Source organism: Pan troglodytes, chromosome X (genome assembly GCF_028858775.2).
Source record: "Pan troglodytes isolate AG18354 chromosome X, NHGRI_mPanTro3-v2.0_pri, whole genome shotgun sequence".
Classification (NCBI taxonomy): domain Eukaryota; kingdom Metazoa; phylum Chordata; class Mammalia; order Primates; family Hominidae; genus Pan; species Pan troglodytes.
This window is the reverse complement of record NC_072421.2, coordinates 86,378,256-86,391,687: the sequence shown is the minus strand read 5'-3', so window position 1 is coordinate 86,391,687 and position 13,432 is coordinate 86,378,256. Positions and strand designations below refer to the sequence as shown.

At 35.5% G+C, this 13,432-nt stretch overlaps 1 protein-coding gene across 2 annotated transcripts; it reads right to left on the bottom strand.

The window, feature by feature from the left end:
• Positions 1-3,936: 3,936 nt before the first annotated feature.
• Positions 3,937-12,940, bottom strand: CPXCR1 (CPX chromosome region candidate 1). 2 transcript variants are annotated; one of them, XM_016942921.3, is made up of 3 exons: positions 11,966-12,940; positions 9,922-10,027; positions 3,937-5,932 (listed from the first exon to the last, which is right to left on the bottom strand). In XM_016942921.3, exon 3 carries the CDS (start codon positions 5,922-5,924, stop codon positions 5,019-5,021), a length of 906 nt encoding a protein of 301 aa, XP_016798410.1. In that variant the 5' UTR covers positions 5,925-5,932; positions 9,922-10,027; positions 11,966-12,940; the 3' UTR covers positions 3,937-5,018. The 2 variants fall into 2 exon arrangements, with proteins under 2 accessions (XP_016798410.1, XP_016798411.1); XM_016942922.2 differs by having other exon boundaries at positions 4,562-5,932; positions 12,004-12,927.
• Positions 12,941-13,432: the final 492 nt, after the last annotated feature.

Below are 13,432 nucleotides of genomic sequence, written 5' to 3'. Positions count from 1 at the left end.
GGAATTGAACAATGAGATCACATGGACACAGGAAGGGGAACATCACACTCTGGGGACTGTTGTGGGGTGAGGGAGGGGGGAGGGATAGCATTGGGAGATATACCTAATGCTAGATGACGAGTTAGTGGGTGCAGCACACCAGCATGACACATGTATACATATGTAACTAACCTGCACAATGTGCACATGTACCCTAAAACTTAAAGTAGAATAAAATAAATAAATAAATAAATAAATAAATAAAAAGAAAAAAATACAGTAAAATATCAGGAATAACTCTGAAAGGACAAACAGCCAAATGCTTAAAGATCCAAAATGCCATGTAATTCCAAATGTTTTTAAATCTTTTAGTAACTTACATATCAATATTTAACTTCTAATTTTCTCTACTCTCTATTAATTAATAAGTAGCCTAGTGTCTCTCAGTTAAATAATGCAAGTCACTTGCTTGCTTTTATTTTTGTGTCATTCTTATTCTGACTGCCAGGTACTTCTAGGTGTTACTAAGAAGGAGTGAGTGTTATCATGAGAATATCTAGCAGAAGGTAAAGTTTTCTCATAATAAGTTAGTGAAGGTTATTGTATTTATATTCTATAAGCACAGATTCAGAAGCAAGATAATGATATGTAACTTCCTCCATTCACAGAAGTGGCTCTTTCATGAAGATGAGAATGAGAAATTTCAAAATTATCCCAGTATTTCTTTCATTAAGCTGTGTGCTTAGACATTCACACAAATACTTTATCCCAGCTAATAATGTTAAGCTCTCAAAAGATGGTGTAGTTTGAGTCTATTGAAATAATAGAAAGTGTCATTTAGTAAAAAATAATAAAAATTGTTTAATGGAATTTTATTCACCCAGCTCTCTTTCAGATATCAAGAATGGTGACAGATTTGACATTTTATCCTGCTTGTAAGCTAACAGGTTAACTTGCTGCAGTTTCATAGATACTGGCAAAAGACATGGGGCACCTGGGTCAGAGAGAAAGGACTTTATTACTCAAGGGGCAGAGAGGGCAGCATGACCTTCATATTTGCATTGATTTCTCTTGCTCTTCAAGTCACACAAGGGTAATGCAGAGTGGCACAGGTAAATACTACACACAGTGAGTTTGTGTCACACACGAGGAACCTAGAGTTTAGGAAACTATCAATCATGTAAGAGGGCTGCTTGCAAACTTGCCCAACCTTTGCCCTTGAAGGAGACATCATCTTTATTATACTGGTTAGGAAAGAAATCTATCCTCTGCCCTTGGGTCCAGCAGGGAGACAGTATCTCCAGCTTCCGAGGTTGTTTGCTATACAAATACCCATTAAAAGACTGGAACAACAGCTGTCAGTGTCTCTTCACAAGACATGTAGCAACGACATGACAAATTTTCTCTAACTACCTACCTATTCACTAGCGTGGGCTATAATGAGTCTTAGAAAAGTTGAAGATTTTCATATCTGAACCATGTTTAGGCTGATGTTTCCTTTCCTCTTCCTGAACCCAGATAATTAGAATACAGCAAGAACAAGAAGAGTAAATAATCCTTTATCAAATCCGTAGATAACCCTAATCATCACTTTAGTGCATAATAACTCGTTCTTATTTCCTAGCTGGGTACTAGATGCAATAAATTATAAATGCCTGGTTACTCAAGTTTTACTGTTTCAAAAAAGAAAGTTTTATAAAATTAATATTAGTTTTTAGCATCATACTATTCAAACGTTTTAATAAAATGTATGGGTTGATTTAATATACTGATCTAAATAAATAAATAGTTTTTATTTCAAATAGACAATTGAGCAAATAACTACAGACTAACTTTATTTTAGTATATTGATGCATATTATACTTGAACACTAAATAATAGAAGTCTAATTATAATTAAAGTCTGTTTTATAGAATATGAATAACTATAGTACTGGATTCTTAGTGCATAAGTCCACAGTTTCTGGGCTTCTATCCCAAACCCTGATGCAACAAGGAATCCAAAATTCACACATCATAGACACTTACTCTATCTGCCCCTTTATTTCTATTGATTAAATTATCCAAGATTGGCTCTATGTAAAACTAATGGTATCAAACAATAAGTAGGCCCCTTAAGAGTGAGAATAAAATCCAATATTGTTTGGGAATTCACTTTTTTATCATAATTTTAGAAAATTTCCCTCAATGCTTTTCATGCTTTCAATTTAACTTTTAAGGTATCTTGTATAAGCCAGAATAAAATTACTATCACACATGTGAGGCAGTCTGATTTTTCCATAAACCTGAAATTGTTCTGGCTAAATATGTCTAAAACATAATTTATGAGGAGATATTCAATGCACTGATGACACTGAAATGCTAGGAGGCAAACCAAAAAAAAACTTTGTTATAAGATAAACTTTTGAAATATAATTTTAAACTAGTAAAAAATTGAGAACATTAAAATAGTAATAGGCTGCCATCTTCAGGGTTCTATAATTTATTTCCTCTAAAAAATGTATTCTACTCTGTGTTGAGTATATCATTTTCTGGTCATTGTCATGTTAAAAGTAAGTTAATATTTTAGATGCTAGTTACTATGTAAATATGAAGTAAAGAAAGTATCTTATACCCATATTTTATTAAAAAATTATGTGAACTATGAAAATTATTAATATAACCATAAATATACATGCTTGTTCCTACATCTTTAAGAAAAAATAAGGATATCTATAAAGTGTTGAGTTGATTTGTAAATTAAAGAACAAGAGAACACAGAGCCAGGCGCTGTGGCTCATGCCTGTCATCCCAGCACTTTGGGAAGCAGAGGTGGGTGGATCACTTGAGGACAGGAGTTTGAGACCAGTCTGGCCAAGATAGTGAAACCCCGTCTCTAATAAAAATACAAAAATTAGACGGGCGTAGTCGCACCCACCTGTAACCCCAGCTACTCAGGAGGCTGAGGCAGGAGAATCACTTGAACCCAGGAGGTGAAGGTTGCAGTGAGCCGAGATTGTGCCACTGCACTCCAGCCTGGGTGGCGACACAGCGAGACTCTGTCTCAGAAAAAAAAAAATGAATAAATAAAGTAAAAAATAGAATACTTTATTTTTTTGAACATTGGACTGAATTATTCATGTTTTTTTTAAGTAAAAGCATGGTTCTCCTACTTTGGTACTTATGAAAATCTTTCAAGTGGGTTGCTAGAGAAGGATAAATCTAGGATTGTTTAGTTTACATTTTTCTAATTTCTCCATTCTGACTCAATTCTAATTTTAATATGTCATTTCTAAAGTTTTAGCTAAATAGATGTCTTTGTATTTTGGGAAAAAAAGTGAAAATGTAAATACTATCAAGTTTAACTATTTTTCTGCATTCAAATTATGTTTTCAAATTCTGTGGAGGTTTACCAGCAAATATATTGATTCTATGGATGGTAATATGTCAGTGATAAAACCCGTTTTTTTAATAACAAGTACTATTTTTATTTCATCCCTAGTTAGGAAAAGTGAAAAAAAGAAGAATGTTTCTTTTTTATTTTTGTTAGTTTCTACCTGATGGCTTACATTTTTGTAAAATTATGTTTTATATTCAAAAGAAAATGAGATAAAAATTGATATAGAATATATTTTTAATGGAGAAATATTCAGTTTTTTGAATTGTCTTTGTTTAATTGTTTAATCCAATCCATTGCTCACACTGAATAATTGTATCTGGAAGCATCAAATTTTCCTCCAGATGAACAAATTTGACCTGTTGTAGATGTAGCTTAAGTATCCTCTGCTTCAAGTTTAGAATTTCTATAATACAGTATATCCATGGATGAAATAAATTCTATATGCTATTTCAAATATAAGTACATACATATTAAATAAGGCATAATGTGCAAAAAGTTTCCTATTCAATTCCAGTTATATCATGCAGTGACAATAGCATGCATTTACTCTGTGACCTGGTAAAGTCATTCAATTTTCTAGCAACTGCTTCCATACATTTAATCATGCCATGAAAATTAAAAAATTTTAGATTGTTGCAAAGATTAACTAACACATAAAATTATGCTGGCATAGTGCTTCACATATAATGGGTACTCAAAGTATAAATTATATAATACATACATATTATATAAAATACATGCACTGCATACATATTACATATTATATTCCTATATTCATTATATATTAAATATAAGATGGTAAAAAATATGAGGTGTAGTTATAGACTCTAACTTTAATGAGTATGCAGATTAAATAAAAGAAGTATAGATGTTTGAGCTGTAAGAACAAGATAAGGAACGTCTTAAATATGTGTACACATTTGTGCATGTATGTATGGAGGGGAAGGTAAACTTTGGGTAGTGATTGTGAACAATGGTGAATGTGCTATACAAGCAAAAAGGTTTACAGTTATATGTTATCAATTTAATATTTGTTCACTTTTACTTCAAACTGTTTCACTTCTATCAAATACTTTTTTATGAGTTTTGTTATTATTCTGTATCTTCAAAATTACCCAAGTATTGTATATTTTATAGTATGTTGAATCTTTTTATTCCAGACATAGGAATTCTTCTCTAATTACAAATATACAATACAACTTTCTATGTCTTCAAATTGGTTTTTATTGAATATATGGAGAACATTTCAGATAATACATGTAGCAGAATCTCTGGAAACACTTGGTAGAACTTTGTCTGGCCTTCCAATATATGTTTGCTATCTTAGGATCCTGTTAACTTGGATTCTTTTATGTTAACAATATTTACATCTACAGAAATAGATGTTAAGACAGTGAAAACATTTACTTGGTTCAAATGCTGACTCAATATAGATGACAGGTCTGATATTTCAATGATGTACTTGTAAAAGCAAAGTATAAACAGATGTTTCCTCACTCCCCATAGGTATTTCTTACTGAGAGGTACTATTAGTTTGTGTTCCTTTCTGCTACTCCCTCTAATAATACTAAAATTTATGTTCATGCAATTTTGTCTTACTTTAGTAGTCAAATTATGAATTTTAGAAGTTATATTTTAAAATGAATTTACCCCAATTTAACTTAATTCCCAGAAGAGCCGCATGAATGTTGTCTTAATTCAGAGTAAGTGTTAAAAAGCCTTCCACAGATGGGACAAAAGTATTTCCAACCATTATTGGTGTTTGTGATCATAACATTCATGGTATGGATATATCTCAATATATCCACAAAACCTTTTATATTAAAAATACTTTCAATTTGTATCTGTGACACAAAGAGCACAGACCTCACAATAGCATGGAATCTACATTTCCCTTTAGTGTCAGTTGATTTGCAAAATTTTCCTGATGTCATTCTCTCAGTGAGGGGACGGTAGTAGTGCACCCTCGAAGGCCTTCTAAATGTTATGGCTCTCTCGTGATGGGTGAAACTATTTGGATGGTAAAGACATGCTATATATTTTCGCTTTACCCACATGGTATTCTGACACCCTGCAGCCTGAGAGAAATATCTATCACATAGCAGATGGAGAATCATACTTCTTATCTCATGACTGTTAATAAATGGGACTCTCCATGAAGTTGAAAGTCGAAAACGAGTTTTGTGATTTATGGGGAAATTGTTTGCTTTCATCTCAACTTTCCCTGAGTGGGATCTTGATCTATCATTTAAGGGCTTGTGAGAGACCAATTTTCTGGGAATGGGGGTCTGAAGTAGAAGAAGCTCTTCTTTTAGATCTTCTTCTCGTTGATCTTTTTGGATCTCTGTTTCGAGCTCGCTGTTTTCTGCTGCTTGAGGAACAGCATCTTCCTGGGAGGTTGCTGTGCCTGGCTCCCTGTTTATTGGGTTGGTTTCTACCTGATAGATCATATTGGGATCAGCAGATGGAGACTCTATGTCTGTACTACAGTCATTAGAAGGCTCATTTTCAGAATTTTTGTGAGCATGTCCAGCTGTATCACTTCCTTCTTTAGTAGGAGAACTCATCCTGGGTTCTATTTATGAGAAAGAAGACAAAGATTTACTAAATTTATGTATGTTGCATTTTATAAGAAGTCAATTCTTTGGTCATGGCAAAAAGCCTGTGAATGTGCTATTTCTGTGCCTTCTCGCAACTATAAATATTGTATCAGAGTCACAAACCCACAGAATAAAGTGAAAACTGAGGGCAAATGTAAGCCTCCTATTAAATATGTTTTCTCATAACTTAATTATGGAATTTCAGTAAACTTGGAATAACATAACCTCTCATTTGGCTATTTTAGGTATATACCCTATGCACTAGAACACATTTAGTTCTGAATAGAAGGCCCAATTATTTCCTTTTGGATGGTGAATTATAAATAATTTTCATTGAATAAGATGGATCTGTATTACCCACCTGAGAATTTAAAATGGGGCTAAAATAGGAGGAAGGTATTATGAGTGTATATGTTTAAAAGAAAATTAAGACCTATGTGAAAATGATATGGTTGAATTTGTATAAGGTACAAGCCGTTCTTCCCCTGTAATTTTTACTTTTCTTAAAAACCTACGTTTTTAAAAGTAATGTCTAGGCCAAGCGCGGTGTCCCATGCCTGTAATCCCAGCACTTTGGGAGGCTGAGGCGGGCGGATCACCTGAGGTCAAAACTTCAAGACCAGCCTGACCAACCTGGTGAAACCCTGTCTCTACAAAAAATACAAAAATTAGCTGGGCATAATGTTGGGCGCCTGTAGTCCTAGCTACTCGGGAGACTGAGACAGGAGAATCGCTGGAACCCAGGAGGCAGAGGTTGCAATGAGCCGAGATCGTGCCATTGCACTCCTGCCTGGATGACAGAGCAAGACTCCATCTTTAAATAAATAAATAAATAAATAAATAAATAAATAAATAAAATGGATAAATAAAATAAAAGTAATGTCTGTACAAAGAGGTGCAATTGTGAATCGTGAGAAGGGGAAGTAGGGTAGATAAGAAAGTAGGAAGCTGATGAATGAAATTCAAATTCTGAGTTCATTTATTAAAATGTCTTCCAAATTCACCACTTCCTGTTCATTCTCAATGCCTCAGCACTAGTTAAGCTGAAAATTACCTCATGCTTGCTTTACTACTTATAGTGGCAGATTTCACTGATGGCAAACTCTACACTCACCACTCTCCTGTCACCCCTCTCCTCTTACCTTTTACTTTCCTTATGTCTTTTACCCGCTCAAACACTTTCAGTGTACCCTAATACTCTGAACTCTATGCTTCCACTTCTACTCTATGAGAGGACTTTGAACAATCAACTTGAGAAATTTCTTCAGAGCAGGATTATGGGCAGGGAACATTCTTACTGAATTCCATGGTGGAGAAAGGCGAATGCAAGTGGGCTGAAAAGAAATCTGGTGGAGTGGTGGAGTTTGAGAAATTGACTAACATGGTTTTTATTCTCATGGCTAGTTTTTATGAGCTAACATAGGCAGGATTTATGGATAAGTTAGCAGGATTTAAAGATGTAGAATTGATGTAGAATTATGTGGAACCTTATCTCATAACTGCAGTCTTCAGAGACCCTCCACAATCTGACTCCATCTCCCCTAACCAACTTTTTCCTCTATTCACTCAACATGCTTTCTCTGTTCCAATACTGCTGAGCTTTTATTATCTCATGCTCATTATTCCCTTCAATTTAATCTTCAGTTATTTTTTTCAGAGTTTGATATTAATTCAAGGGTGACTATTTTTCTATCAAACGTTATATCTTTTATTGGAGGTAGTGACCCCACTGTCAATATTAGACAGATCAATGAGACAGAAAATTAACAAGGATATTCAGGACTTGAACTCAGCTCTGGACCTAATAGACATCTACAGAACTCTCCACCCCAAATCAACAGAATATACATTCTTCTCAGCACCACATCGCACTTATTCTAAAATTGAACACATAATTGTAAGTAAAACACTCCTCAGCAAATGCAAAAGAAAGGAAATCATAATAAACAGTCTCTCAGACCACAGTGCAATCAAATTAGAAGCCAAGATTAAGAAACACTAAAACTGCACAACTACATGGAAACTGAACAACCTGCTCCTGAATGATTACTGGGTAAATAACGAAATGAAGGCAGAAATAAGTAAGTTCTTTGAAACCAATGAGAACAAAGTAACAACAAACCAGAATCTCTGGGACACAGCTAAAGCAGTGTTTAGAGGGAAGTTTATAGCACTAAATGCCCACAAGAGAAAGCAGGAAATATCTAAAATCGGCACCCTAACCTCACGATTAAAAGAATTAGAGAAGCAAGGGCAAACAAATTCAAAAGCTAGCAGAAGACAAGTAATAGCTAAGATCAGAGCAGAACTGAAGGAGATAGAGACACAAAAAACCCTTCAAAAATCAATGCATTTAGGAGCTGTTTTTTTGAAAAGATCAACAAAATAGATAGACCGCTAGCCAGACTAATAAAGAAGAAAAGGAAAAGAATCCAATAGATGCAATAAAAAGTGATAAAGGGGATATCACCACTGATCCCACAGAAATACAAACTACTACCAGAGAATACTATAAACATCTCTACACAATTAAACTAGAAGATCTAGAAGAAATGGATACATTCCTGGACACATACACTCTCCCAAGTCTAAACCAGGAAGAAGTCGAATCCGTGAACAGACCAATAACAAGTTCTTAAATTGAGGCAGTAATTAATAGCCTGCCAACCAAAAAAAGTCCAGGACCAGACAGATTCACAACCAAATTCTACCAGACATACAAAAGAGGAGCTGGTACCATTCTTTCTGAAACTATTTTAACAATAGAAAGAGAGGGACTCCTCCCTAACTCATTTTATGAGGCCAGCATCATCCTGATACCAAAACCTGGCAGAGACACAACAGAAAAAGAGAATTTCAGGCCGATATCCCTGATGAACATCGATACAAAAATCCTCAATAAAATACTGGCAAACCAAATCCAGCAGCACATCAAAAAGCTTATCCACCATGATCAAGTCAGCTTCATCCCTGGGATGCAAGGCTTCAACATATGCAAATCAGTAAACATAATCCATCATATAAACAGAACCAATGACAAAAAACACATGATTATCTCAATAGATGCAGAAAAGGCCTTTGACAAAATTCAACACCCCTTCATGCTAAAAACTCTCAATAGACTAGGTATTGATGAAACGTATCTCAAAATAGTAAGAGCTATTTATGACAAACCCACAGCCAATATAATACCGAATGGGCAAAAACTGAAAGCATTCCCTTTGAAAACTGCCACAAGACAAGGATGCCCTCTCTCACCACTCCCATTCAAAATAGCATTGGAAGTTCTGGCCAGGGCAATCAGGCGAGAGAAAGAAAGGGCATTCAAATAAGAACAGAGGAAGTCAAATTGCCTCTGTTTGCAGATGACATGATTGTATATTTAGAAAACCCCATCGTCTCAGCTCAAAATCTCCTTAAGCTGATAAGCAACTTCAGCAAAGTCTCAGGATACAAAATCAGTGTGCAAAAATCACAAGCATTCCTATACACCAATAATAGTGATCACAATTGAAGTTTATCTCGTATCTTTGTCTTGTGCTGTTTCTAAGTCATGGAGTAGTATACTTTTCATTTCCACCAACTTTTAAGTATTTCATTCTTTTGCTTCTGTTACTATGTGATACTTTCTTATCCTGCTTTATTTATCTTTATTTTACTTATTTTTTTTGTATGTGCATTGTAAAACTCTAACATTTAAATATATGTATTTCTCAATACTCATTTCTCCATTCTCTAGTATACTTTTGCTTTACTTTCTTCTTCAGAGTCCTCACACACTCTGATCATTTCACAGGCATATTTTTGGGTCCTTGCTAAGCTTTGCTGAGTTTTATGTTTTTAATATTGGCAATTAGAAAATCTCTCTACATAAACATCTCAGCATCAGCAGTTAGCATCAAGGTAAAACAATAGACAGAGTCTACATTTTAGAGACTTTCTAAATAAAGTAAATTGAACTCACAAAATTTGAGGATAGTATGACTGGCTGCTTCTCAGTAAGGCTGAAATGCAGTAATTCGGTGAGAACTGAAGTTGCTGGAGGTCATCTAAGGCTTGTCAGATGCACCCTGAAAACAAATGAAGATATTTTCATAAAAGAAAGGAAAAAATAGCTCCTGCACCTTCTTCCCCCAAGAAAAGCATCTATGCTGCTCTGCTGTTTGGTAGGGTCTTCCACTTGCACATTCAGGATAACTATGAGATTCATTGTTCCCTTCTACATTCTGAAATAGGATTGTATATAAGAAATATCCAGTGTTAGGAAGGGGAACATCACACACCGGGGACTGTTGTGGGGTTGGGGGAGGGGGGAGGGATAGCATTAGGAGATATACCTAATGCTAAATGACGAGTTAATGGGTGCAGCACACCAGCATGGCACATGTATACATATGTAACAAACCTGCATGTTGTGCACATGTACCCTAAAACTTAAAGTATAATAATAATAAAATTTTAAAAAAAAGAAAATTGCTAAAAGGGTAGATTTTAAGTGTTCTCACTACAAAAAATAAAGATAAGTATGTGAGACAAAAAAAAAAGAAAAAAATACATATGTAAATACACACACACACACACACACAAAAGAAATATCCAGTGTTCATTGTGAATATACTAGTATATTTATCACATATATTTATGTCACTCAACTATGTTAAGACTGGTTTTTCAATAAACATAATATGTGATATCTAAAGGCGTATTGCCCTCTGAAATGTAATTACATCACAAAACTATGTACTTAAGTTTATTATTACTCATTAAAAATTAAACGTTCCCTGGAATTGCACAAGAAGGCTATATGTATTCTGTTAAACCTCTCAATATTTATTATTTAATGTTTGGACATATGTTTGGAAATAGCCAACAATCATATGTCTTTCTTATTTAATCTTTTTTTTTAAATAACTCAGCCAAATGACTGTGTTTACCACCGAGTCTGCTGTTTTCTTCTGTTTTCTGGTATTTTTAAAGTATTTAGTGTTCTATACTTCACTTACATAGAGCATTATAAATATATGTATTAAATATAAACACTAAAAATATATATACATTAAATATAAATTTTAATATATATTAAAAATAAACCAAAATGCTTCAGTGTATGTATACACACACACACAACATTTCACTGTTTGTTATATAGAAAACCAAAATCATTTTTTCCACAAAGATAAATGTAGATGTATATGCCTGATAGCTTTTAAAATTATAATGTTTAAAATCCTTAAAATAAATGACTTTTGAGTTGATAATCAGGGCCCTGAAGAAGCACAATATTACACTTCATTCTAAATACCAGGGTTGTGTTTTCAAATATTCTCTTCTGACCAAGATTTTTACATAATGACCTGTTGAGATTCAAAAGATACATACGGAGTTTTAAAAGAACCTGACTGTTTTGAATCTTTCTAAATCAGTTTTGATTATCCTTTATATTGAAATTAGTTTATTTGTATTCTATTTATACTGTATCCTCCAATGCCCACATGCTCTGGAGAAAGACATGCATTACTTCTAACAAAACTTTAAATATTTTACACTAAATTACATTAATGACTCATCAGCTCAATCAGACTTCTTTATGTAAATGTCCCATCTTTCCCTGCTGACAAACCCCTCCAATATACAAGTTCACTTCACCTCAGATGAAAGAGCTTCAACTAACATATGCCTTCTGATTCCCATGCACTCATGACTGGTCAGAAATCCCCACCATATCCTAATTTCTTCAATTGAGGGACCTTGTCTTCTGTTTCTTTCAAATTTGTTAGTTTTACTTTAAAATGATTGCATCACTCAAAATGTTGTGACAAATGAAACCAGGAACTTTTCTGCATATGTTCATATCAAACATATGTGAACATATTAAATCCCTGACCCACAGCGACAACTCTCAGAATAAGATCTACATCAACAAATGATAAATCAAGAAACCAAAGCTAACTTTAAAATAATTTCTTAAGTATATTCTAAAATGGATACACAAGCTAAGAAGCACTTACTAAGATCCCTTATGCTTTCTCTTTCACTTTCAACTCACAGTTTATCTTCATTCTCATTCGTCAAAATCCTTAGGAAAGGTGTGCTTCACGGGGTCCTGCCTTCTTGACCCCTTTTCTTCTGCCCTCTACCTCTCCACTTACTCTTGTTTCACAGTTCTTTTGACTCTGCATCACAACGCCCACAAAACATGGAAACCTAGCAACCTAGAACCCTCTTCAGACTGTAGGGGGAGGGAATAACTGAAATGGCAAATTCAAAATCTTCTTTAGATGGCAGGCAAAGAGTTAAGGCTGGGAACACCCATGAGTTTATAACTCTTGCCGTATCACACACAAAATCCTAACTATATGCAATATTCCCAATATTGAAACGGTGTGAAGACAGGATTGCCAGATGTAATACAAGACACCAGTAAAATTTGAATTTCTTATAAACAATACTTTTTTAGTATAAATATGTACCAAATATGATAACATATTGAGAGGTGACAACATGCTGGCAGCTCTCGCAGCCCTCGCTCACTCTCGGCGCCTCCTCGGCCTTGGCGGCCACTCTGGCCGTGCTTGAGGAGCCCTTCAGCCCCCCACTGCAATGTGGGAGCCCCTTTCTGGGCTGCCCAAAGCCGGAGCCAGCTCCCTCAGCTTGCAGGGAGGTGTGGAGGGAGAGGCTCGGGCGGGAATCAGGGCTGTGCACTACGCTTACAGGCCAGCACGAGTTCCGGGTGGGCGTGGGCTCGGGGGACCCGCACTCAGAGCAGCCGGCTGGCCTGCAAGCCCCGGGCAGTGAGGGGCTTAGCACCTGGGCCAGCAGCTGCTGTGCTCAATTTCTCGCAGGGCCTTAGCTGCCTCCCCAAGGGGCAGGGCTTGGGACCTGCAGCCCTCCATGCTTGAGCCTCCCCCTCCTCTGTGGGCTCCTGTGCGGCCCGAGCCTCCCCCACGAGCACTGCTCCCTGCTCCACGGCACACAGTCCCACTGACCACCCAAGGGCTGAGGAGTGCGGGCACACGGCGGGACTGGCAGGCAGCTCCACCTGCGGCCTAGTGCAGGATCCACTGGGTGAAGCCAGCTGGGCTCCTGACTCTGGTGGGGACTTGGAGAACCATTATGTCTAGCTAGGGGATTGTAAATACACCAATGGGCACTCTCTATCTATTTAGTGTTCTATACTTCACTTACATAGAGCATTATAAATATATGTATTAAATATAAACACTAAAAATATATATACATTAAATATAAATTTTAATATATATTAAAAATAAACCAAAATGCTTCAGTGTATGTATGCACACACACACACAACATTTCACTGTTCATTATACAGAAAACCAAAATCATTTTTTCCACAAAGATAAATGTAGATGTATATGCCTGATAGCTTTTAAAATTATAATGTTTAAAATCCTTAAAATAAATGACTTTTGAGTTGATAATCAGGGCCCTGAAGAAGCACAATATTACACTTT